This window comes from Diceros bicornis, chromosome 26 (genome assembly GCF_020826845.1).
Source record: "Diceros bicornis minor isolate mBicDic1 chromosome 26, mDicBic1.mat.cur, whole genome shotgun sequence".
Lineage (NCBI taxonomy): Eukaryota > Metazoa > Chordata > Mammalia > Perissodactyla > Rhinocerotidae > Diceros > Diceros bicornis.
Genome location: NC_080765.1, coordinates 47,607,358 through 47,631,830, shown reverse-complemented (window position 1 = coordinate 47,631,830; position 24,473 = coordinate 47,607,358). Strand labels below are relative to the sequence as shown.

Below are 24,473 nucleotides of genomic sequence, written 5' to 3'. Positions count from 1 at the left end.
CTTTGTGCATGAAACAGGGCTCATTTTTGCCCTTCTGGAAGGATGGGCTAAATCCTAGAAATTTTGGAGGAAATATTCTGTGTGAAGACTTTAATATCTGTCTCTCCCCCTTTAAGCAATGAGAGGTTAGAAGCCTTCTGTGTTGGTCACTGCTGGGTTTCCAGTTTGGCACAGTGGCACCCAGCCTCTGCATGTTTGTTGAAAGGACCAGTAAGTCTGATGAGTTGAGAGGCGCACAAGAATCCAGAGACTGGGCCACCCAGGGCAGAGACACCATTCCCCGCCATGGGCTGATGACCTAAAAACAACTCAGACACGTCTTTTTACAACTTTTTTAATATATATTTTTATAAACAGTTCACATGATAAAATAGCACAAGAAACACTTACCAAATATAAGGTTATATCTTCCGCATATACAGGAGAATGAGGTCGTTATGTACAATAAGAAAATGATTTTAGGGGTTGGTTGGTTTTGTTTTCCTCTCTCCCCTTAATTTTTCTTTCTACAGTCGTTGGAAATGTCACAGCTTCAGTTGCATTAATACTTTGGACAAATGGACAGCTGCCCCCTCCCCACTAGGGAGCTGCGGGGAGGAGGGGCTGAAGAAACTGGCTCCTGACCCCTCAGCCCCGGAGCCTCTGGCCGGCACTCCAGGCGCGGGAAAATCTTTGGGCTGTTGAACTGTTTCTTTGCTTCAACAGCATCTCTCGCTCGCTCGCTCGCTCTTTCTCTCTCTCTCTCACTCTCTGGCTCTCTGGAAACTGGTTACTCTCTTCCAACCAGATGGGGGGGGTGTCCCAAGATTGAATGTGTGTGCTGTATCTCCTGGGGCTCAAGGATGGATGGAAAGGGGTCCCAGCCCCCTCCTCAGCAATTGCTAAGATGTGCCAGCATCCCCCAGGGCTTCCACATGTCTTGGGATCGGACAGAACACGGTCAGCGCCCATTTGGGCAGGCAGAGGTTTGGGAAGCTGTGGAGGGTTGGGGGGCGGCTAGGAAGGAGCCCTCTCTCCTCTGGGTGCTGAGGGTGTGCTGGCCACTGGAAGATCAGTTGCTGTCTGGCGCTGACCCTGAGCCTTGGCTGGGGCCCACTTTTCCAGCTTACCCCTGATGGAGACCTGCCCAGGGTGAAGTGTAGCACTGAGGAGTCTGAGCCCAGCTGGCTACAGGGGCTGTGGTGTGGGGTCCACCTAGGACTGCTCTCAAGGCCTGCAGGCCCTGAGGGTCGCTCCAGCTTAGGGTCTCTCAAGGTGGCTTTGCCACCCCTGGGTTGAGGTGGACTGGAACCGCCTGGGCTAATGTTGATTATGCCAAGGTCACTGTCACTCAGTCAGTCTGCCCCTCTCCCACCCCAATTCTCCCCTAGCCTGGCCAGGGCCAAGGACCTGTAGACCTGCGGGTGGGAGCGGGGCGAACAGGAGACTGCCTCACACAATGGCAAGGAAGAGGGCAGGTCGCTTGGGCCACGCTGGCGTGTTAGGGGAAGGGTGGGTGGGGCTTAGGCTCCTGGGCGGCGGCGGGCCATGGCTTTGGGGTGGCCTGTTTACCCCTCGCGCCCCTCGAAGGGCTCCAAGTGCGGTGCAGTGGAAGATGCGGGAAGCCCTGGGGGCGCTTCCGGGCCCCTGTGTCCTGGGGGACCCAACCCCAGTTAATCCCCCTGGGCCCTGCCCGGGATGGGGGGACAGCGGGTAACAGAGCGGGGGGCAGGGGGGCGGGGAAGGCGGTAAGGGCGGCCGTCTGGCGAGCTCAAAGCGCCCCCAGGACCGCGCCCCGGCCCTCCGCAGCGGGCTGGCAGACGATGGAAGCGAGCGTGGCGTGTGAAGGGCAGGCGTGCAGTGCGGGCACGAGGGGCATGCACAAAGTCCCCGAGTGTGCGTGCGTGCGTGCGTGGGTGGGGCTGGCCCCGCCCGCCGCCCCTCCCTGCCCGGGGCGGGGCCACGAGCGGAGGGGCGGGGGCTGAGGCGGGGCCTCTCCTCGGTTCGCCCCGCCTCCCGCGCGGGCCGAGGGCGCGGGGGCTCTCCTGAGCGCAGGGCTGGGAGAGGGGGCTCAGCCGCGCCCCCGCGCCCCGCCGGGAGCGCGGCGGGTTCCTGCAACGGGGGCGGGAGGCCCCGCGCTACTCGATGACGAGGCAGCGGGGCAGGTGCTGCGAGAAGTACTTGAAGAGCTCAGGGGTGGCCCCAGGGCAGTTGGTCAGCTCCAGCTCCTCCAGCTCCTGCAGCTGCACCAGGCCCGACAGCCCCGTGGTGGTCAGCAGTGGGCAGCCTGCGGGGGCGGGGGGCGGGGCGGCGGCTGAGTGGGCGCGGCCCGACAGGCCAGGCGGGGCCAGGCCGGGGCTGGGCTGGGGTGCGGCTGGGCGGGGTTGGGCCGGGATCGGAGCTTGCGTCGCGTCTCCGTCCCCTGACTCGGACCTGGGACACAGCGAGTCCGCTTCAGGTATGAGTTTGCACAAGGGACCTGGCCGGGCTGGCGGAGTCGGACTAGGTGGGTGGGTGGTCACCGTCCAGGAGGGCGGCAGGGGCTCTCACCTGCCAGAGACAAGAGACGCAAACTCCTCATGGCCAGGAGGTGCTTCAGCCCGAAGTCCTGCACCTGGACGGGAGGATGGGGCGAGTTAACTATTTCCGCTAGTGCCTTGGGGGAGCCCCACTCCAGGGGTCAGGCAGAGGGCGGGGCTCAAAACGGGGGTTTTTCAGCTCCCCAAGGAGCCCCCAGGAGGTAGCTGGGGAGTGCGGTGAGGGCCCTGGGGATCCGTGTGCTCCGCTTACGTCGGCCGATGGGTGTGGAGGGATCTCAGACTTCTTTACAGGATCTGAGTGGGCTAGGAGCAGGTCAGGATTGTCTGCCCGGGGACTCTCCCCGCGCCCCCCACCTCCCTTGCCTACTCCCCAATCTCGGAGGCGTGGAGGGCCGGTACCTGGCAGCACCATCGCAGGTAGAGGCTGCGGAGGGACGACATGGTGGACAAATAGCTCAGGCCAGTGTCCGTGATGCGAACACACCTGTGGTTGCAACAGAACGGGGCTGCCACCTTCAAAACACCTCGCGCCGCCTCTCGGCTCGGACCCGTTCCTCCTTTTCCCGGAGTGACCCTGGCGTGAACTCCCCTTCGACCCCACACAATAGCCCCGCCCTTCCCGTAGCCCCGCCCCATCCAGGCTCCGCCCCCTCCCCTGATCCCCCGTTGGTATCACCCACTCCAGAGGTCGCCGGTTCAGCCCCACCTTGTTACAGCCACATCCCAGCTCGCGTTTTAGGAAGGCCCCACCCCTCAACTCGGTCCCTACCCCATGCGCAGCCCCACTCTAGCTACAGGCCTGTCCACTAGTCTAGGCTCCCTGCTCAGAAAGTCCAGCCGACCCTGCCCTCCACGGCCACCACGGCACACCTGTCCAGCACGAGCTCCTCCAGGCGGTGCAGATCGCAGGCAACGTACTCCAGCGCCATGTCGGTGATGCGCGGGCACCATGAGAGGTCGAGGCTGCGCAGCTTGCGCAAGTTCTCGGCCACAAGCTCGACGCCGTCGTCGGTGACCTTGGAGCAGCCTGAGAGGCTGAGCGCGGTAAGGTTGGGCAGGCTGTGCACCACGTTGACCACGCCGTGGTTGGTTATCTCCCAGCAGGAGAGCAGGCGCAGCGTGTGCGTGCTGTGGCCCTGACGCGCCGTGAAGTAGGCCAGCGCCGTGTCCGTCACGTGGTAGGCCTGCAAGCTCAGCTCAGCCAGGTTGGGCAGCAGCTGCGAGATGGCTGCGATGGCGTCGTCGGCCACGTTGATGCAGTCGCTGACGCTCAGCGAGGTGATGCGCGCGCTCAGGCTGGACCACAGCCCAGCCTCGGTGAAGTCGTTGCAGCCGGACAGCTCGAGGCGTACTACACCCTGCATCTGCTCCAGCATCACCTGCGGCGGGCAGGCGCAGGTTCAGGAGGCCCGACCTCGCCACTGTGCCAGCCGACCTTGGTTCCCCGGGGCATGCCCTCCCTGCAGGGTGCGGTGAGGATGGTGGGATATGGGGCAGAAGGAGCCCACTGAGGGGCAGGAAGCAGTGTTCTCGAGTGTAGACTCGTGTACACACGCATCCAGCTGTACTCAGATGAGTGCACTCTGCAGTGTGCATTACAACTCAACAACATTCTGAAACAGCAGGCGGGGCAGAGAGGAGCCGGGAGCCCAGGGCCTGGCCAGAGCAGGTGCTGGGAGCAGTTGGCGTGAATGATTTGATGATTAGAGTCCAGGTCCTGGGGAAGGGGCTGCCTGCACAGCTGCTCCTCTGATCTTTGCCTCTGCGCCCCCCACCTCCTCCAGCATCCTCCCTGCCCAAGGCCAGCTTCACAGGCATGCAGGGCCCCGCAGTGGGAAGGGCCAGTGTCCATGATGCAGATGTCTGTGTCCAGAATGGCCCTGGAGAGGGGGGCAGCAGGACCTTCCCAGTGCCACCATCTGCTCCACATCCCAGATCTGCCCACCGCACCCCACATACCCAGTGAGGGGGCAGTGCACCCAGTGGCTCACCTGCACAGGCTCAGGGTCACCTACCCTGGACTTGAAACAGCCCCCCACCCCCAGCTGTGTGGCCTCCGTGAGCTACTTCCCACACTTAATTGACTGCTTTGCTGTCACTGTCTTGAAATTCTTAATCATCTTTGAACAAGGGACCTGCGTTTTCATTTTGGACTGGGCCCCCCAGACCACGTACCCAGTCCTGCTTCTCCCACCCCAGAGCCACGAGCCTCCTCAGGGCACGGCTCCGCCCTCAGCTACTTCGCTCCTTGTTTGCCCGAGCTTCCGCCAGGGGACCTCCCCCCACCCTGCTGGGTCTCTGCTGCCTAGCCCTGCCCCCCACCCCCATCCCTTCCCGGCCAGCCGAGGGGCGCACCTCGAGGCCAGCATCCGTGATGGTGGACCGCTTGAGGCTCATGGCCTTGACGCCCTTCTTGGAGAGGGCGTAGTTGTCGATGAACTCGCAGATGTCCAGGTCGGAGACGCCGACCAGGCAGAAGCCCTCAAAGCCTCGCGCAGCAAAGCCCTGCAGGTTCATGAACTCCTTCTCACCGCCAGGCAGCACGTTGTAGAGCTCCTTGGCGTGCAGCACAGGCGTCAGGCCCGCCCAGAACTTGGGCTGGTAGAGCACGCGCCGCCAGGCCTTGCACACCTGGGCCAGCACGCACTTCTCGCAGGCCGAGAAGTACCAGAAGAGGCCATTGAGGATCTTTTCGTCTGTGGCTAGTGGTGGCCGCTCTGCCGGGGGCCCGGGCACCGGGGCTGAGGCTGGTCCACCAAGGGGGAGCCCCCCCGGGGGGCACAGGCCCCCGGCCAGAGCAGCCCGGGGCAGCGGGGCAGCCAGGCTGGGTGGCGGGAGGGTGGGAGGGGGTGGCGGCTGGCAGGGGCGGTTCTTGGCAGCTGGAGTGCCCTTGGTGATGCTGGCTGTGCCCAGGCTGTTGGGCTGCCCGGGCAGCTTCACCAGGCCGTTTCGAGGCAGGCATGGAGGCTTGGGGTCGCCGTTGATGCCCGGGCTCGACATCCTCACTCGCTCTGCAGACAGGGTCCGGGAGGGGGAGTGAGTCTGCTGCTGGGGCAGAGCTGGGCTCCTTCCCATCCCTGGGCGGCCACTTCCACAGCACTCCCATGACCACCCACATGACAGAAAGGATCTGAGTGCAAGTCTCTCCCCCACCGACTGAGCAGCAACGGGACGGCAGGGCTGGTCACAACCACAACACTCCCTGAGCACCTACTGTATGCACTAAGCTCCACCTGCACCGGCTCACAGGGCTTTTTGACACCTAGGCACTATGGTTCCCATCTACAGATGCGGGAACAGAGGTAGGGACAGACAGACACCTGCCAGTGACTGCTCCCTGCACCTTTGCTGCCCTGATGCCCACATCAGTGCCTGCCAGGCCTGCCTCTGCTGGGCAGGGGCTGGGGAGTGGAGGAAGAGGGTTTGGGGTGATCCCTGGCCCCCCCACTGTGGGATGCCAGCATGGCTGTCTGGAGTGGTTCCAGTAGCCTGTCTGAGACTCACACACCAGCCCCTGAGAACCTCAGTGGCTACAGGAGGTTCTGTAGCTCAGAATCTACCCAGAGAGAGGGCAAGTGTTTTCCCAGGGTTTACCAAGACGCCAGCACAGTGAGTCCTGGACACATACTGTCTCCTTCATCCTCCACCCAACCCATGGAGGATGGTGCTGTGATGACCGTACCCGCTGTACAGATGAGGATACTGAGGCCAAGACAGCGTGAATTGTTTGCCCAAGGTCACAGTCAGTAAGTGGTGGAGCTGAGGCATGGACCAGAGCTGGCTGTGAGAGGCTGTGTAGGGAGGTCCCCAGAAGGTGGGGCTGAGACCACCCCCCAGCTCCCCTCCTCAGGCCTCTGAGGCTGTGAATAGCAGCAGAGGGCACTGGGAACAGATGGCCCTGGAGAGGGGGGCAGCAGGACCCTCCCAGTGCCACCATCTGCTCCACGTCACAGATCTGCCCACCCCATCCCACACACCCAGTGAGGGGGCAGTGCGCCCAGTGCCTCACCTGCACAGGCCCAGGGGTCACACACTCTGGACTTGAAACAGCCCCCTCCCCACCGCTATGTGGCCTCCATGAGCCATTTCCCTTCTCCAGCCTCACTTTCCGCACTTGGAAGCCTGGGAGGTGACAATGCCCCCCACAGGACAACATGTGAAAAGGGCTAAGCATGTGAGCACTTGGAAGGTGACATCAGGTTGCTTCTGAGCCCCAGGGCCGGCCCAAAGGGAAGGGGACAGGAGTCACTGGGAGGGAGGGAAGCGAGAGGTTCTGCCTGCTCTTCCCAGCACCACGCCCTCCATTGGCATCCAAGCCCTGGTGACAACCCTTGCCGGCATTCCACATATGGGGAGGGAGTGCAGATCTGGACTGGGACCAGGGATCTCACTGGAACACGTGGCCCTCATAGCTGCCAACCCAGCTTTGGGTCCAAAGGCCTTCCTACCCTGGTAGCCATGAGCCCCCAGTCTGGCAGTCCCCCCGGACCCCAGCGCTCCCTCCCCAGAGGAGCCTCTCACATCTTGGCTGCCCCTTCATTGCATCTCATGACCAAGTAGTAGCAGCGTCACACTGGCTGATACACGACATCCATAACAACCTTTGCAGAACGCCCACTGGGATAATCATGTATTTCAACCTCCCCAACCTCAGCAGGGGAGGGGGGGCACTACTGTTACCTCCGTTTTCAGACTGGAACCTGAGGCCCCGAGGAGTTACAGTTTGCCCACAGTGGCGGGGGCGACCTGACATGAGGGCTGCCCCAGATCCCTTAATGTCAGTATGGGAAAGGGGACCATCGTGGGACAGCAAAGCCTCATGGGGAGACAGGATGAAGCCGACCACTGGTCCCCCCTCCTGGGGCCATGGGAGAAGCTGTCCCGGCAACTCCCTCCTCTGGGCTGTGCTGAGTACAGAGGCAGCCCCAGCCTGAATACCTCTGTGTCCCCGGAGCGGGGCGCCATGACTTCATGGCTTGGGGCGCGCTGCTTCCCGCAGACCAGGCGCGGCCGGCTCGGCGCCAGGCGCGCAGCACCACGGACAGCGCCCCTCCTGCCTCTGCGCGTGCTCGGGCCCGGCCGTCTCCACCGCGGACAGCGGCTGGTGGGGGCGGGGTGGGGGACCGCCCGGCGAACCAGCTCAGCAGGGAGGGGCCCTGGAGGCGGAGCGGGGAGAAGGGAGAAGCCGCCCGCTCGGCTAAGATCCGGAGGAGGCGGCGGAGGCGGCACCAGGGGAGAAATAACTCAAGAGCAGTGCCGATTTAGGTTGAAAATGCTCCCAGCCATGAGTGTGCACGTGGAGCACCTGAGGTGGGGGGATGCACGTGGATGCCCCGGGCATCAGCGGGGCTCCCTTACCGTCCCCCACTGGAGCTCACATTTGCACATGTCCACAGTCCCATCCCCATCCTCCAACCCTCAGGGTCCAGCTCCTGAAAACAAGACAGCCCACGGGAGAGAGCCTACGGGAGGGAACCCACAGGAGGGAGGGGCCAGGCCAAAGATGGCCCTCAGCAGCCTGGGGAGAGTGTCCGAGGCCTGGCTGCCCCTCATCCCACACCCCTATCCCTGGCCAGAAGGCACTGCCCTCCCTGTTGGTCAGCCCTCCCGCGGTGTCCTGGATCAGAGCTGCCTCCCCACAGAGGCAGCCCTGCTGCTCCCTGACCTTGTCCATGGTCCTGCTGAGCTCCAGCAGCTCCTCACCCTGCGGCCTCATTGACTGAGCCAGAGAACCCCCCTGCTCTGTAGCTCAAAACTGGAAACACACCTTGGCCCAGGGGTCAGGGCTTGGGAGAAAGCTGAGCTCCCAGTCAGAGACAGGTTTTCCTGCCAGTTAGGTAAGAGGTCCCTGGGGGCCTGGCACGAGGGCCCCTCTGCCTGGCCCCGGCCCCACCCCCTGGCCAGACAGGTTGCAGAGCCCCTGCTTCTTGGTCCCTGTGACTGCCCCCACTGTACCCAGGGCTCAGAGGACCTGCTCGGAGTTTCCTGCCAGGATGGGGTGGGGGCAGCTGCCAGTCTGCTGGGGACTGCCCCCCTTCTAGGGATAAGCACCAGGGGCTAACGCCAGGAAAACAGGCTTTTTAAAAAAAATGGCCAAGCTTGCACCATTCTCAGCCTTGGGCCCTGGTGTGTTGTGCCTCAGTGTGGAGCAGAATTCTGGGAGAGGTCCCCTCCCAGGACAGGCTTTGGGGGCTCAAGGCTCCTGGGCTCACCCAGGGGAAGGGGAAGACGGTGGCCACTACTGCAGTTGTCTTGTCCTCATTGGCTTAAGCAGAGCTGGATCGGGGGCCCCTTGGGAGAGCTGCCCATGGCCTCTGTGTTACTGCAGCCGCCTCACCGCGAAGCGTGGGGGCCAGAGTAGACCTGTGGAGCATGGCGGGCTCCTGGGAGGACTCCAGAACGGGTGGCTCCCAGCTGACAGTCTGCAGATGGCCATGCTGGGGCTTCATAAGGAGCTGTCTCTTCTGCGGATCAACTCACTGGGCCCTGAGACCCAGCAAGTCCACTGTACAGCCTCGCCTCCGGCCCCTCCTCAGCCCTGACCCTACAGTCCAGCCAGATCCCCTGTCCTGCATTCCTCCCTCCCTCCCCCGCTGCCTGGGCACATGATGAGCCCCCTGCTTGCTGGCAGGCCTCCCCGCTTCTTAACCCTGCAAGCTCCTTCTCCTCCTTCCTTCAGTGTGAGCACCGCCCCTGCCTCCCGCTGTGGGACCCCCAGTGCTGAGAAAGCATCTCCAAGGTCTCAGTCATCAAATGGGTTGTCATCACTGTCTACCTGTCTGCCTCTCCCTTTAGCTGGTGACTCCTTGAGGACAGATTGCACAATGGCTGAGTGGTCTCTGAGTGCTTGCTGAATGAATGAATGGTTGGAGAAATGAGAAATTGCTGTCCAGTTAGCAGGGTCATGCAGAAAGGGGTGTGGCTGCCAGAGGCCCAGGAGGCTTGATGGAGGACAGGTCAGATTAAGAGGAAGGCAGTCAGTGGGGGAGATGTAGCTCAATTAATCAATCCGGTTGTGACAGAGGCTAGTGTCCACAGGGAAGGGAGGCCACCGGGGTTGGAGTTGGCCTGGTGTCAGAGTCTCTGAGTAGGCTCCCAAGACCCTCAGGCTTGGAGCTGGCCCCCAGGTTATTCAGACCCTTGGGAAGAGAAGAGCTTGTACCTCCTTTTCGGCTGAGTCCCCTCTTGGGAGCTGCAGGGTTAAGGAAGCTGGTTACGCGTGTCCCATAACCTGGCCAGACCCAAGGGGAAGGGGACAAGAGCCCCTGGGAGGGAGGGAACAGGTGCTCTGGCTCTGCTCTTCCCAGCACCATGCCCCCCATTGCTGGGCTGAGCCCTTCGCACACTGCCTGACCAGGAGTGGGGAAAGCGAAGCTCAGAGAGTGAATTTCAGAAGTTGCACCAACTGGGATTTGATCCCAAGTCCCCCAGTCTGTCTGACTCCCAAAGCCCAGGCCAGACACAGTGGTCCAGAGGGCAACCCTGGGCCCCCCACCAGTCTGCTGCTGGCCCAGTGCCCTCCTGTGGCCTCCTTTCTCTGCCCAGTTCTGCTTCAGACCCCTGTGCCCTCCCAGCCTGGGACCCTGGGCTGGTGGTGTCTCCCAGCATTTTCCCTGTCATGCCCTGCTCTCCTTCCAGAGGCTGCAAGCTGCATGTCCACCCCTGGGACACTTCTTTGGGACTGCTCATGCCCAGAAAACCCAGAACCCCTCAGGGCCCCCAGACTGGAGGTCTCTTCCTCCAACCCTGATGCCCCCATCTGACACAGCCTGTCCTGGATGCTGGGGAGCCTGGCCCCAATAGAACACGGACCCCTTGCCCGCTGAGGACTGTGGAGCTGGGCAGGGCATGGGGAGCCAGAAGAACTCACATCAGGTCTATCCACGGTGGCAGCCCCAGGGGCTGGGGTGATAACAGACGTAGCAGGCTGACAAACTCCATGACAAGCCCTGTGACTCAGACACATTCACATCCCTGCCACCTTGCACATGTCCTAGTGCCAGCGCTCCCCTCCCGCCTCCAGCTCGGAGATGCTACTGGGGTGCAGGCTGCCCCACCCGTACACCAGGGGCTCTGGGAAGGGAGCACGTGGGCCGCACAAGAGACCCGAGTTGATGTTCCAGCAGACTGGATCCTGCAGCCCAGCTCAGAGCAGTCAGCCACATAGGACTGGGTCCAGCCACGTGGGACTGGGCGCCTCGGGGAGTGATGTGGGACTCCAAGCCTCATCTCGGCCCTTCTGCTCTGAAGGACCTGAGCACCCCCAGGGCCTAGGCCTGGGGTGTCCAGTGCCTGCTGATTTGGGCGGCTGCCTCAAACCCTCCCCCTGTTCCCCGCCAAGTCGGGGAATGTGGCCTGAGCTCACCCTCTGTGGCTGGTCTGGCTGAGGCTCCTCTCGGGCCACCCACTTAGCCCACGGAGCTTCCTTCACTGCCACCGCCACTCTTCCCCATGCCAGCCCTCGGAGACGCAGCAGCGAGCTCCCACGTGTGACCAGACAGGGGCTGTGGGTGGCCGAGCAGTGCTAGCCAAGAAGCCCCTTCCCCACCTCGGGGCGAGATGTCTCCTTGGCTCTCAGTGGCACAGGCCTTCCTGGGCCCAGGCCCAGCTGTCTCGAGGGCACCAGCTCCCTGCACCTTGGGGGCCACTTGTTCCCTTCTGATCAGCCAGAGTTAGGACTCACTCAAATGCCCTGGAAGAGGGCGTGACTGGAGGGTGGGGCCTGTCCAGTGAACTTCCCCAGCATTAGAGGTCCTTGTAGGCCCAGCCCAAGGTGGGGGGCAGTCAGGGTAGGGGGAGCCAGGGAGTGGAGGTGGCAGGCACAGGGTAGCTGAGTCCTGGGGTCTGAACAGCCTGCCCTGCACTGCCCGTGTTTATGACTGTGGCTTGAATTTCCCTCCTCCCCTGACAGCTCCTGGTCCAGCTCTGTGGTCCTCCTCCTGGGCCAGCGGGTCTCCCTCAGGCCTCTGCTCTGGCCTGTGGGACCCCAAAACCTCTCGGGGGCCCAGCCCAGCCCAGGTCTTCTGCTCTGAGGCTGCTGTCCAGCAGCCCTCAATGGAGTCAGCTGCAAGAAGGGGCCCTGTGCCCTGCCTGGCACCAGGGAGGCCCGAGCTGACCCTGGTCAATGGGCCCTGGGAGGTGGCAGGTGTGGGGAGGGGCCTGACGGAGGGGGCAAGTGAAGCGACATCCGCCATCTGCTCTCTCTGTGGAGGAAAGGCTTCCTGTGTAGAGGCCGGCAGGGGCTGGAGGAGTGGCCACTGGGCCTTGGGTTCCCTGAGGCTCCAACAGCCAGGCCTTCTGTCTTTCTGGGGTATGGGTAGGGGACTCTCCCCACCTGCTCAAACTCCCAGGAGGACAGGACCCCCTCCCCAGCAAGTCTCAGGGTGCCCAGTTCCCCCTTCTGAGGCCCTCCAGCCTTGGCCAAGGCCCGACCCCTCCTCCAGAACCAGGCACGTGGCCAGCCCCTCCCTTCCCCTTGTCCTCCCACTGTGGCAGCTCCACACAGGCCCGGGGCCAGAAGGTGTCCAGAGGCAGACCAGCCCCTGAGGCAGGCGACCACACAGCTTTTCCTAGGGTATAATTGTATCTAGCACCTGTCTCATAGGCCCAGGGGCTCATGGTGCAGCGGTGGGCACCGAGTGCAGCAGGGGTCCAGGACCTTAGCCAACCAGGCGGGCTGGGAACCTGCAATTCTGCTTCCAAGGGGACTCAGTCAGGTGGCACAGACCCATAGCCCTGGTCCAGTTGTCATGGGAAGCCAGCTTTGACCAGATTCGCCACTGGGGTGAGGGGCTGTGGGAAGGCCTGGCAGGGCCCGAGGCCCAGTGGCCGCGGCCAGGAAATGGGCTGCGGTTACTGAGGCCTTGGTCGGGGGGTGGCGGCGGCATTGTCCCAAACCCCTTCCCGCCCCTTCCTTACTGTGGCCGCTGTGGCGCTGGCGTGGCCTGGCCCCCTCCCCAGCCCGCAGCCTGCCCGGCGCACACACCTTACCTCAGCCCGGGCTCCCGGCTCATGCCACGCTGTCCGCCGGGCGTCCTCCCGTCATGGGGAGCCCGGCATGGGCGCCGGGGAAGCGGGGAGGCGGCCGAGGTGCTGGCCTGGCCGGCAGGGCCCGGCCGTACCCCGCGCCCCGCGCCGGCCTGGCCGGCCCCCTCGGCCGCGCCCCGAGAGGAGCTCCCCGGTGGGAGAGGATCGGCCCCCCGAGCCTCCCACCGGGGAGGCTGAGGCTGTGCCCAGATAAATAAGGCCGCTTTGCAGGGAGCCGGGCGGGCGCCTCCTCCCTCCCCTCGCCCTCCTCCCCGAGCTCCTCCTCCGCCCTCCTCCCCGCGCTCCTCCGCGGCCGCCGGCGGCGCCGCGCGCGCCCCCCGCCCGGCCCTACGCGCCGCGCCCTCGCGCGCTCCCGGCGCCGGGAGCCAATGGGGTCGACGGGCTAGGGCGGGGGCGCCGAGGATGCCGAGCCCCGCCCCGCCCGCCCCGCCCCGCCGCGCCCTGCCGCGCGCACAGCGCGCTCCCGCCACGGCGCCCACAGGCACGCGCCAGCCCGGCACGCACCCCCGCCCCCCGCGCCACGGGTGCCATCACAATAACAAACCCCCGCGCGCTGCGGGCGGGGAGGGGGAGGGAGGGCAGAGGAGGGCGGGAGAGGGAGGGAGGCGAGGGAAGGGCAGGGCGGGCGGCCGGAGAGCGGTCCCGGAGCTAGCCCTGCCCGCGCAGAGCGGTGGGGACCCCGAATCCTGCGGGGCGAAAAGGACCCAAGCCCTTTGGCGCCGGCGGTTGGCCCGGGTGTGCGCGATCCTATGGGGCTGGGGGCCGGCCCCGCGCGTCCCAGCCCTTGGCTGCCACCCGATGGCGAGGACGGTCCGACCGTCACCCTCCCGGCCCCTTCTGCGGAGCCGCTGGGCAGGTCCCCTTCAGGACCCTCACATCTCCTGTGCACCTGCTGGGTGCCAGGCCCAGGAACCCCCTCAGTGCGGGACACATGGAGGCCCGCAGAGCCCAGAAACAAGTGACCAACAGATCATGTCAGAGAGTGATGAACGTGATGAAAGTTCAAGAGGGCCAACGTGCTTGCGGATGGGGGTGGCTCCTGAGGACAGGACAGGACAGGCCCCTTGAGTGGTGACCCAAGAGTGAGATGGCAGGTGAAGCGGTCCAGGAAGGAGTGTGCAAAGATCCTGAGACCTTAAGGAACCCGGGAAGTTTTCTCTGGAATGGACTGGATGGGGGAGCACCCACTTTGCAGGGACCAGGGTGGGTGTGGAGGGCTCTATCGGGGCCTCTGGAGACACCAGACAGCAGGCTCAGAGCAGAGGATGGAGGCTAATGGTGCCCATCCGGCGGTCTCCTGGGAGCAGTGGCTGAAGGACCAGGTGTGGGGAGAGCAGAGTGAGGTCTTTGCATCAGGGAAAGAGCCTCGGGGCTGAGAGGGAGGCCCCTGAGAGTCTTGATAGGCATGAAACCAGCTGGTGTTCGCAGCATCTTGACGGGAAGCAGGGCCCAGTGGGGCTGGTGTGAGGTGGGGGCCGTGGAGGGCAGGGGAGCCAGGCTGGTTGGGGGCATGCGTGTGGTTCTTGCTGTGTGGGAGAAAGTGGATGGGGGAAGGCGGCTCTCCCATGTGGTGGGGACTGAAGAAACGCGGTGTTGCCCCTGTGCTAACACTGATCAGAGGGGGAGGCTTGGCGTGGCTGGCAGGATGGGGTGCATGAAGACATTTGGGGTGACTGCGGAGTGTTGTCCGACCCATCCGGCCACCTCTGGTGTATGGGTCTGGCAGGCTGGCCTTCCAGCTCAGCCTCCACTGTGTGTGTGCGGGCGCAGGCTGGTGCAGACCCGGCGTGGATGGCACACTGACTGGTAGACAGGGTTTCACCTCACGCTTCGGGGGGTTCTTGCTCCTCAGCAGGTGCCAGGGCCTCAGGCAGAGAGCAAGTTGTGCTCTCACAGGGGCCCAAGAAGGCTGCCTGCCTCAGAAGAATCTGAGCGAAGAGCGCTCACTCTGCAAGATGTGAAATGCTGTTGCAGAAGGCCTGCGTGCTGAACACGTGCGGACCCCGCTCACCTCTCCACCTCCCACACCCCTTCCCGGCCAGGCGCCTTCGTCTCCCTCCTCCATGGCTGATGGTCTCTCTCTCTGCCCCCACCTGTTCTCCTCACGATGCAGAGGGACCGCTCTGCTGGGCAGATATGGGCCTGGTCCTCCCAGGGATCTGCTCTTTGCTGCACCCTTCCAGCCCCGTCTCCGGCACTGCAGCCCACAGCATTCCCTACACCTGGCCCCTTGCTCTTGGAGCTTCGGCTACACTGGCCACCGTCCAGGTCCAGGAGGGCACCATGGTCCTCACCTGGAGCACCCCTCACCTGGAGCATTCCTCTCATGGAGCACCCCTCACCTGGAGCACCCCTCACCTGGAGTGTACCCTCACCTGGAGCACCCCTCTCCTGGAGCATCCCTCAACTGGAGTGTACCCTCACCTGGAGCACCCCTCTTCTGGAGCATCCCTTAGCTGGAGTACCCCTCAGCTGGAGCATCCCTCACCTGGAGCACTTCTCACCTGAAGCACCCCCTTACTTGGAGTACCCTTTACCGGGAGCACCCTTGACCTGGAGCACCCCTTACCTGGAGACCCCTTGTCTTTTTTTTTTTTTTTTTTGGTAAGGAAGATTGGCTGTGAACTAATATCTATTGCCAATGGTTCTCTCTCTTTTTTTCTTTTTGTCTCCAAAACTTCAGTACATAGTTGTATATCCTAGTTGTAGGTCCCGCTAGTTCTTATGTGGGATGCCACTTCAGCATGGCTTGATGAGCATGGAGTAGGTCTGCGCCAGGGATCCGAACTGGCAAACCCTGGGCTGCCAAAACGGAATGCTCCAACTTAACCGCTACGCCACCAGGCTGGCCCTGAGACCCCTTGTCGTGATGTCTGGGCACAGTGGAGTCTCCCCAGTCCAGGCTGCTGGGAGTTTCCAGGTCTGGAGTTGTGGGAGGTGAGGACCAAAGGCTGTTGACACATCCTGCCCTGAGACCTTGGAGGGCTATGAGAGAGGGAGCCACTGTCCTATCAGGAAATAGGGCTGCCCGCGGTGGAGTCGCCCTCAGGCCCTCGAGGCCTGGGGCAGCGGCTCTGACACTCCTCACAGGAGGTCCTCTGGGCTTTCCTCGGGGGGCTTGGGAGCTGTACTTGTGCCCTGGAGCCTCCTCCCTGGGTGGGCCTCAGGCAAGTACTTCCCCTCCTGGGAAGTGGGTCTGGGGCCCAAGGGGATGCCCTGAAGGTCCCAGCACAGCACAGGTAGTGAGAGCCCCCTGCTGGATAGTGACTAGGCTGGCTCTGGAGCCTCCTGCTATGGAGCCACGGGGCCAGATGGACACTGTGCCCCTCACTGCCTCTGCCCTCCACCCAGAGGCAGGGGCCCAAGAGCACCTGGGGGTGAGGGGCCTGGGGGGCAGGCAGGCCACAGGTGTGTTCGGCTGTTCTCATCACCCAGCAGCTGGAATGGGCGCCCACAGAAGTGAGAACCTTGCAGCCTGGGGTGGCCGTGGTGGCGGTGGGTGGCAGGCGGCAGGACCCTCTGCTGCCTTCCAGCTTCTGCTCCCTGCCTTCCCTCCTCCTGGGATCCAGGCCCAACCCACCAGGGGCAGGGGCAGGAGCAGCCAGGGCTGAGGATGACTCAGGGCCCAGCTGTCACCACGGCAACCTCGTTGCCTAGCAATGGCAGTCTCCCAGTAAGGGTTGTCTCCTAGCAATGGGATATTTTCCTGAGCCCTGGCTGGAGCCTGGCAGCTATTTTTAGCTTAGCTGCAAATCAATCTGCAGCTGCATTTTTGGCTCTGGAAAAGATGCAAGGTGTGCAGGGGGTGAACTTCTCATCACAGGGAGGGGAACATGCCCTCTGCAGGAACCTTGCCCTGTGTCCCGGGGTACAGGGCTGTAGGTGGCCGAGGCCAGATTCTGCCTGGCCTGGGGGAGTGGGGTGCAGGTGCAGGGGAGCCAGAGGTTGCACAGGCTGCCTGGAAGAGTCGGCAGATATGACCATCTCTGTGATGGGGTCTCTGAGAGGCTGGTCACTCCACACCCTGGGGCTCCCTAGGTCAGGCTGGGCAGGGGCGATCCAGGCCAGTGCTCATGGTGGGCCCCATCGGAGCATGTCATGGGGTGGCCCAGATTCTGGCAGGCTCCTGGCACCCCCTGGCTCTCAGTTGTGGGAACTGTGCCCACTGTCCCTGGCCCCAGCCCCATTCAGGGATGCAGCACCCTGCCCCGGGCCAGCAGGGTCTGGGTGACCACAGGCTCAGCTAGGGACACCGGCAGGGCTGGCCTCTGCTCATCCCACGTCTCTCCCTCTCTGCTGCTTTTGCTGAGATGGGAGCCCAGGCAGGAGGTCTTGGGCAGCTGGGAGACCTTGACTCCTGTCTGAGGGCTTACTCACCTTTTCCTCAGGGGCTCTGTTCACTGTCGCCTCGAAGCCAAGGCCAAACTCTCCCGTGGCTGATGGGCCTGGGGCTGGCCCTACCCGCCTTCCACTGGCCACCTTCCTGGCTCCTGGTTGGCCCTAAGCTCCATCCTGTGGCCCCCAGTCCAGGGGCACTCTTCCCGCCCCTCGTCCCCCTTTGGCTCTGCCTGGCCTGCATGTTGCTCCCCCAGGCTCCGGCCAGCCCAGCCCCTGCCTGGGTCATGCGTGCTCCTCGCCTTTGCCCTAGCACCGTGGGCTTCCCACTGGGGGCCCTTCACCCTAGGGGCGCCTCCCCTGCTGGAGGGCAGGGTCCCCTGTCACAGGCACTGTGCAGGGCTGGGCTTGCCTTGGACACTGCTCCTCATCCCAGCATCAGCTCCAGCCCTTGCCAGGAACAAGGTTTTGGGTGGGAATGGAGAGAGGCTCCTTCTGGAGGATCAGGGCACCGAAGGATCTGGAGCTAGGGGTACGTGAAGGAACCCCCACACTGAGCACAGACAGCGGGGGTGTTACCTGAGGTCTGGGGTATCACTCATTCACCCATCAGCTCGCTGGTACACACACCCACTCATTCTCCAGGTACTTGCTGGACCCCCACAGCATCGAGGCCAGGCAGGGCCTTCTGGGCTCCCTGCCCGTGGGCAGCAGACCTCTGACAGCTGACATCTGCGTGCTTCCCAGGGTGGGGCCAGGAGCTGTGAAGAGAGGCGGTCCCTGTCCAGGTCGTCTTCTGCGGGTGACAGTCAGCATCATTGCCTGGCCCCTCGAAGAAGAGGCTGGAGCAGGGGGCAGGGAAAGCCGGGTGTTGAGGGGACAGCTCAGGGCCAGGTGTGGACTCCTTCCAGATTCACTAGCCAGGAGCCCCTCCCTGGCACTCACCGACTGGGGCCCATTCTCTGGGGGAGAGTGGGCACGGACAGGGCTGGGGGAGGTCGGTCTGAGGCTGACCCCTCACACTACCACCAGAGGGCGCCTGGAGCCCACTGTGGGCCTCAGAGGCCCTAGTGACCCACCAGAAGTGGACCTGCGGCCTCTGCAAGGGCAGCTGTGGTGGCCTACCCGTCGCCCCCGCCCTGGTGCCTCCTTTGCCTTCCCTGTGCCCAGCCCCCTTCCTGTCCACCCTTTTCTTTTATTTTTATTTTTAATTGGGTAAAAAAACACAAAACCGTCTTAACCATCTCTAAGTGTACAGCTCAGTGGCATTAAGCACATTCACAATGTTGTGCAACCATCACCACTATCCATCCACAGAACTCTGCATCTTGCAAAACTGAAATGCTGTCCCCATTAAACACTCACTCCCCCTCCTGTCTCCCTCTGCTTTGGCACCCCCTTCCACTTCCTGTCTCTATGAATTTGACTGCTCCAGGGACATCATATAGTGGAATAATACCATATTTGTCTTTTTGTATCTGGCTTATTTCACTTACCATGATATCCTCTAAGTTCCCCCAGGCTATAGCAGTTGTCAGAATTTCTTCCTTTGCAAGGCTGAATCATATTCTTCTGTATGGGTGGACCACATTGTGTTTATCCATCACCCATCGATGAACACTTGGGTTGCATCCACCTTCCGGCTATCCTGATAGCCGGTTCTCACGCCAACTTGCTCAGGGCAAAAGGCCACCTGAGCCTTGTAGGTGTCTGGCTCCTCTCTGGCCTGGGAGGGCCCTGGGGCTAGGGGAGGAGGCAGTGGTACACTCAGTCTGGCAGCGACTCCAACCTTCCCCTTCCCCTTGGGGCCACCTGCCCTCATCTGTCAGCCATGTGCTTCAGGCCCAGGGGTAGCAGGAGGGCTGGGGTGGGGGACAGTGGGGTGGAAGGTTCACGAGAATCTACACTGGTTCCCGCAGACCCCAGCTAGAGCTCTCAGTGATCTCAAGGTTCCAGTGTGCGGCTGGACTCCTGGCCTCGTGCCTAAGGCCCTGTGATCCGACCCTGGGGTTTCACCAGGCTGTGGGGCTGCCAGGCTGCTGAGAGCCCCATCGACTGGGTCCACACCTCAGGGCCTTTACCAAGGCTGTCTGCTCCTCCCCTCTGCCTGGAATTCTTTCCAGTCTCCACCTGGACAGCTGCTCCCAGTTCCTTGCCCTCAGGAGAGGTCCTGGCAGCCGGGAAATCTCTAGGCCTCCCCACCAGTCCCCTCTGCCTTCACACTGACCCTGGGGCACTTCCTCTTGGAGAGTTGGCCCCATTTCAGCTTGTCCCGACCTCCTGGGGACTTGATTTGGGGGCTCAGGGCTCTCCTGCTCCTGCTTTTCCACGGTGCAGGCAGCCCCAGTACCTCTCCCCTCACCCCTGGGCTACCCACCGCCTCTTGGGAGAAGTCAGCAGGGCAGGATTCGGGGCGGGATGGGGGCTGGAAGCCCAGGTCCCACTCTTGGAAAGGGCGCCGCAGAGGAGCCGTCCTCCACCGCAGAGGTTCCAGTGGCCACCGACGCCACCCCCACCCCGGCCAACGGCTCCGAGGACAGTGGCCCGACCAGGACGGCGTGCGCGGCGAGGCCGGGGTGGGAGGACCTTGAGCGGGCGACACAGAGCAGGCCCGGCCGCGGAGCCCCCTCCCCAGAGCCTTCTGGGCCGCAGGCTCGTCCTCCCGCCCCCGCGAGCGCCGCTGCGATTGGAGGAAAGTTCCGGGGCCGCGCGGCGATTGGCCGCCCGGCCCCGCCCGCGTCGCCCGCGGCTCCAGGGCGTCTGGAGGGGCTGAGCGGCCTGGAGCGGCGCGGGCGGTGGGGCTCCGCGGGGCCGGGGTCCCCGGCTGCTCCCGCCGCCCCCCGCCCCCACGCGCCATGCCGTCCCCTGCGCTACTCTGCGCGCTCTGCTGCAGCCTCTTTGCGGCGGCTGCCCGCGCCGGCTACTCGGAGGACCGCTGCAGGTGGAGGGGCAGGTACGACCCCCGCTAGAAGCCCGCGCGGGCCAACCCCCCGGGGCTGTGCTCCCCACTTAGGAGGGGCCTGGGGGTACGGTGTCGCTCGCCCTTTGGGTTGGGGGGATGCCCCGACCCGGCACCGAATTCTTGCCCTCCCCTCCAGAGTCTGAGGGCGCTGGGCCTCAGTTTCCTCTTCCCCAAAGTGGACACAGCTGTTGGTGGCTGCGAGGGAGGGGGCTGCGCGGGTGGGGACGCGGGCCGCCCCCTCAGCGCCGCCCGTCCTGTCCCCAGCGGCCTGACCCAGGAGCCCAGCAGCGTGGGGCAGCTGGCCCTGGCCTGTGCGGAGGGCGCAATCGAGTGGCTGTACCCGGCAGGGGCGCTGCGCCTGACCCTGGGCGGCTCCGACTGGGGCGCGCGGCCCCGCATCGCCTGCCTGCGCCCGGCGCAGCCCTTCGCGGGCGCTCAGGTCTTCGCGGAGCGGGCGGGCGGCGTCCTGGAGCTGCTGCTGGCCGAAGGCCCAGGCCTGGCCGGGGGCCGGTGCGTGCGCTGGGGTCCCCGCGAGCGCCAGGCCCTCTTCCTGCAGGCCACCCCACACCCCAACATCAGCCGCCGCGTGGCCTCCTTCCGCTTCGAACTGCGCGAGGAGCGGCGTCCAGAGCTGCCTCCGCAGGCCCACGGCCTTGGCGCGGATGGTGAGTGAAGGGCCTGTCGTCCGCACTACACAGAGGGGGAAACTGAGGTGCGAGGGTGAAGCGGCTTATCGGCGGCCACACAGCTAGTAGCAGAGCCAGGACAGGTCAGGGGAGGGAAGGGCAATCTCTCAGGAGTCAGCTTAGGGAAAGAGCTGGCCCGGGGCAGAACGGAGTAAGGGGAGGCCAGGCAGGGCAACCCGGGCCCTGGTCCCTGAGGGGTTGGGGGAGGGGCTGACGGAGGACGGAATCAAAACCTCCGGCTAAAGCTGTCCAGGGCTCCCTGGCCCAGCGGTGACCTCCCTCCCCTCCCCCAGCCCCATACAACAAAAGTCCAGTGTGAGCCCGGTCGCCATGGAGACAATTCCCCGCCTCTCCGCAGGGCACCAGACCCAGCTCTTTGCTCTCCCTGAGCTTGGAGCCTGACCCGGAAGAGGATGTGGGTCTCTCTGTTCTGTTCTCTGGCCCCCCGCCAGAGACCCCAGAGCCCACCATAACCTCCTGCCACCCAGGCTGGGCTGGTGTCTTTGGCCCCAGGAGGCAGCTCTGGGTGGCCATAGGGATGACAGGATGCTGGTGTGTGTGTGTAAGATGAGTGTGTGAGTGTGTGCACCCAGACATCTGAGCTCCAGGTGAGGCTAGGAGAGGGACAGGTAGTCCTCATGCCCACATGCTGGGCACAGCACCTGGACCCGGGTCCCAGCACCCATGTGTATTGCACACATGAGTCTGCAAGTGTCACTCTGAATGCAGGGTATCTTCAGGGTGTGTGCACGTGTGCTCTCTGGGATCCTCAATTGCTATCAGGCCCTGAGGGGTTCTGGTCCCTTCCCCTCTCCTTCCTGCTTCCGGCTGGGGGGAGGCCTTGGTGGTGCAGGAGAGGGCAGGAGCTATACTCATGACCTCCCTGCATGCCAGGTGCCTGCAGGCCCTGCAGCCATGCTGAGCTCCTCCTGGCCGCGTGCACCAGTGACTTTGGTGAGTGTCCCACTGCGGGGGAAGCCTGGGGCCCGCCCTCCCCTGCATGCCACTGGCCAACACGTCTCCCCACAGTCATCCACGGAACCATCCACGGGGTTGCCCACGACACAGAGCTGCAGGAGTCCATTATCACCGTGGTGGCTGCCCGTGTCCTCCGCCAGACGCTGCCGCTGTTCCAGGTGGGGGGCTCTGGGGGCCAGGTGCAGGCCTCAATTCGCACCCCGTTGCGCTGCGGCATCCGCCCTGGCCCTGGCACTTTCCTCTTCATGGGCTGGAGCCGCTTCGGTGAGGCCTGGCTGGGCTGCGCACCCCGCTTCCAGGAGTTCAGCCGTGCCTATTCAGCGGCCCACGCCGACCACCTCCACCCCTGTGAGGTGGCGCTAGACTGAGGGACCTGGGAGCAGAGCGCTGGGGAGGGGCTGGTAGGAGGGTGGGTGGGGAGGTGTCAAGGTACCAGCAACTTCTGAGGAAATAGCGATAACCAATAAGAACACGGCTATGTTACCCAGCACGGCTCCAGTGTCCGGTGCCTGTGCCCAGCCCGGGCTGCTTCGTCTCCCTTCATCCCCCACACCCTGGGCACCGCTCCGACTCCAACTTCACAGAGCTGGGGGCAATGGTGCCTTGTCCGGGGTGCCTCACCCAGCTAGTGAGTGGGAGAGCAGCCCATGCCCACGCCCTGGGGAGGGGCTGCTGCTGGGTGGGAGGGTGCAGTGCCCCCCCCCCCCACTAACGGGAGCCTCAGCTCTGCTGCTCCCGCCCCCGTGCCAGCTGCTTCTGCGGCTCAGAGTGGGAGTGGAAAAGGGGCTGTAACTCCAAGGTCTGAGGTGGGTGGGGTCCCTTGGGGGCAGGCAGGTGGACACCACTCCCAGCCTGCGAAGGAAGGGGTTGCAATCTGGCAGGGCGCCGACTTCCCTCCATGGTCTGTTTCGAGCCCAGCAGAGTCATCCTGGCCCCATCCTGCTCTCGGGGAAGAATGGGCCTCTCTGTTCCGAGGCCCCTGCGACGTGCCGAGCATCCCGATGTGGCGCGGAGCCTGCGGGGTGTGGGGTCTCCCCTGCGGGGTCCTGCTTGTTGCCCATTTCCGGCAGGCGGGGGCACACAATGCGGTCTCTAAGGATGGTTTCCCACCACTGATTCCATTGTCGCTGCCCCTGCCTTCCTCCTTAGCCTCAGCCACATAAAGGGCCAGCGTGGTTCTGGACAAAGCCCATGGTCCTGAGGCTGAAAGCTGCCGGGGTGGGGGTCCCTGTGGGGCCTCCTGAACCCGGGATGAGCTGCCTCTGCTCACCCCAGCCCCGCAGCTCCCAGGAAACAGAGCCACAGCTCAAGTGGGGGCAGACGCCTGGGTTGAGCCCTGAAACAGCTGCCCATCCTCGCCTGCCAGCGTTTGCTGGGAAAGAGGCTGCCGGTGGGGGTGGAGGCCAGGGGCCCTGCCATCTTTCAGACAGGAACTGAGGCTGGGAGAGGGATAAGGCTGTGCAGGGCCCAAATACAGGCCCCTTCCTCCAGAATCTGCTGACACAGGGCCCCTAGTGTGTGCCACGCCCCGTGTGGACACCCCGCCTCCAGTGGCCGCCCTGGAACTTCCATGGGGCCAGCTGTCTGAAAGCTGCGCGTGTGGGGGGCCTGCTTACCGTGGGGGCCTAATGAGAATTATGGGTGGGGGAGGACAGCTACCCCAGCTGGCAGGCTCCCCTAGGTTTCCTCCCACCTTCTGGCCCTCCTGAGACTCCTTCTGCTCCCTCTCACCTCCCCAAACCCTCACTGTGGAGCACTCAGGGCTCGGGTGCTAGCCCTCTCCTCCTCTCGGTTGACACTCCACCATTGGAGAGCTGCACCAGCCTCGTGGCTGAGGACCCCTCATTTTGATCTTCAGCCTGGACCTCTCCCTGGACTGCAGACCCCTGCATCCTGTCTGCCCCCCTCTCCCCACCAGGAGTGTCTTGGCAAAAACCAGAGAAGGAGGAAGAGGAGGCGAGTGCACTCCCGATCCTCCTGCTGCTGTCTTGGAGGCTACTGCACTGTCCGGGCGGGCCCCAAGGAGGGCTTCCTCTCCAGGGAGGAGCAGCACCCCCACCCGTGGCCTCTGTCCTCCTTCTCTGGTCAGCTCCCCACAGCCTCTCTGGGAACGGGGCCCCTAGCTACACCCAGTGGTTACAGTGGACTGCCTCTCGGACCGCCTGTCCACAAAAATGCAGGGCAGCTGCTCTGGGGTGGGCCCTAGGCTGGACACTGGCCTATACCCACCTGCCCTAGGAAGCCCCTGAGCCTCCGGTACACACACCTCCTAATACACAGAAAGGGCAGAGGTGGGTGTGGCTAGCAGGGCCAAGGTGCTCCAGGACACGCCTCCCAGACTTGGGCCAGGGGCTTCATGTCTGCCCTGGGGAGAACGGCCAAGGGGAAATGGTGTGGGCGCATGCAGGGTGGGCTCCGGGAGCTGGCCTGTGGGGCACCTGCGGGCGTGTGCACTTATGGGGGTATGCACCGGACTGCCCGGTGCTCACAGGCTGAGGAGCAGAGTGCGGGGTGTGAATGTGAGCACTGTGGGTGTGCAGGAGCCCCATTAGGTGCGTTCACTTGGTCAACAAGGTTTTATTGAGTGTCTCCGGGTCCCAGGGATGCTCTAGGCACTGGGAATGACGCAAGGAACAAGAGACGAGAATGGGGAGCTGTGTAAGCACTCCCCTAGCCTGGAGCCACTGCACGCCCTTCCTTTCTGGGGAGGGCCTGGTGACAGCCAGAAGGAGCCAGAATGCTCTGAGCGATGTCTGAGCCCGGGGGCGGGGGGAGGAGGCGGCGGCGGCGGCGGCCCTCCTGCTCCCCAGGGCTCAGGTCTTGGGAGCAGCGCGTTGGGGCTGCCTGCCACCAGGGACACTTGTCTTTCAGGACTGGTGGCAGCTGGGGCCAAGCGCGGGCAGGCGCGCGAGGCATCTGCTCTTGGGGTGAGGCCACTGGTTTCGG

General features: G+C 63.9%; 2 protein-coding genes across 7 annotated transcripts; one reads left to right on the top strand and one right to left on the bottom strand.

Moving 5' to 3' along the window:
- Positions 1–323: 323 nt before the first annotated feature.
- Positions 324–19,508, bottom strand: FBXL16 (F-box and leucine rich repeat protein 16). 6 transcript variants are annotated; one of them, XM_058570439.1, is made up of 8 exons: positions 19,279–19,508; positions 18,398–18,644; positions 17,481–17,743; positions 4,875–5,530; positions 3,390–3,898; positions 2,919–3,003; positions 2,530–2,593; positions 324–2,266 (listed from the first exon to the last, which is right to left on the bottom strand). In XM_058570439.1, the coding sequence occupies exons 4-8, from the start codon at positions 5,517–5,519 to the stop codon at positions 2,118–2,120; spliced, it is 1,452 nt and encodes a 483-aa protein (XP_058426422.1). In that variant the 5' UTR covers positions 5,520–5,530; positions 17,481–17,743; positions 18,398–18,644; positions 19,279–19,508; the 3' UTR covers positions 324–2,117. The 6 variants fall into 6 exon arrangements, with proteins under 6 accessions (XP_058426422.1, XP_058426425.1, XP_058426423.1 ...); XM_058570442.1 differs by having other exon boundaries at positions 17,481–17,697; XM_058570440.1 differs by having other exon boundaries at positions 18,398–19,508.
- Positions 19,509–19,695: 187 nt separating this feature from the next.
- On the top strand, positions 19,696–24,287 carry METRN (meteorin, glial cell differentiation regulator). Its single transcript, XM_058570459.1, has 4 exons — positions 19,696–19,854; positions 20,128–20,528; positions 21,444–21,503; positions 21,579–24,287. The coding sequence occupies exons 1-4, from the start codon at positions 19,757–19,759 to the stop codon at positions 21,893–21,895; spliced, it is 876 nt and encodes a 291-aa protein (XP_058426442.1). The 5' UTR covers positions 19,696–19,756; the 3' UTR covers positions 21,896–24,287.
- Positions 24,288–24,473: the final 186 nt, after the last annotated feature.

Bases quoted from the DNA above. Each gene is read 5' to 3' on its own strand.
- FBXL16 (XM_058570438.1), bottom strand. From the start codon at position 5,594: ATGGGAAGGAGCCCAGCTCTGCCCCAGCAGCAGACTCACTCCCCCTCC. The intron at 3,899-4,874 runs GTGCGCCCCTCG...TGCCCGCCGCAG, and splicing joins TCACGGATGCTGGCCTCGAG to GTGATGCTGGAGCAGATGCA. The intron at 2,267-2,529 runs GTGAGAGCCCCT...CCGCCCCCGCAG, and splicing joins GCGTCTCTTGTCTCTGGCAG to GCTGCCCACTGCTGACCACC.
- METRN (XM_058570459.1), top strand. From the start codon at position 19,757: ATGCCGTCCCCTGCGCTACTCTGCGCGCTCTGCTGCAGCCTCTTTGCG. The intron at 19,855-20,127 runs GTACGACCCCCG...TCCTGTCCCCAG, and splicing joins CGCTGCAGGTGGAGGGGCAG to CGGCCTGACCCAGGAGCCCA. The intron at 20,529-21,443 runs GTGAGTGAAGGG...CCTGCATGCCAG, and splicing joins CCACGGCCTTGGCGCGGATG to GTGCCTGCAGGCCCTGCAGC.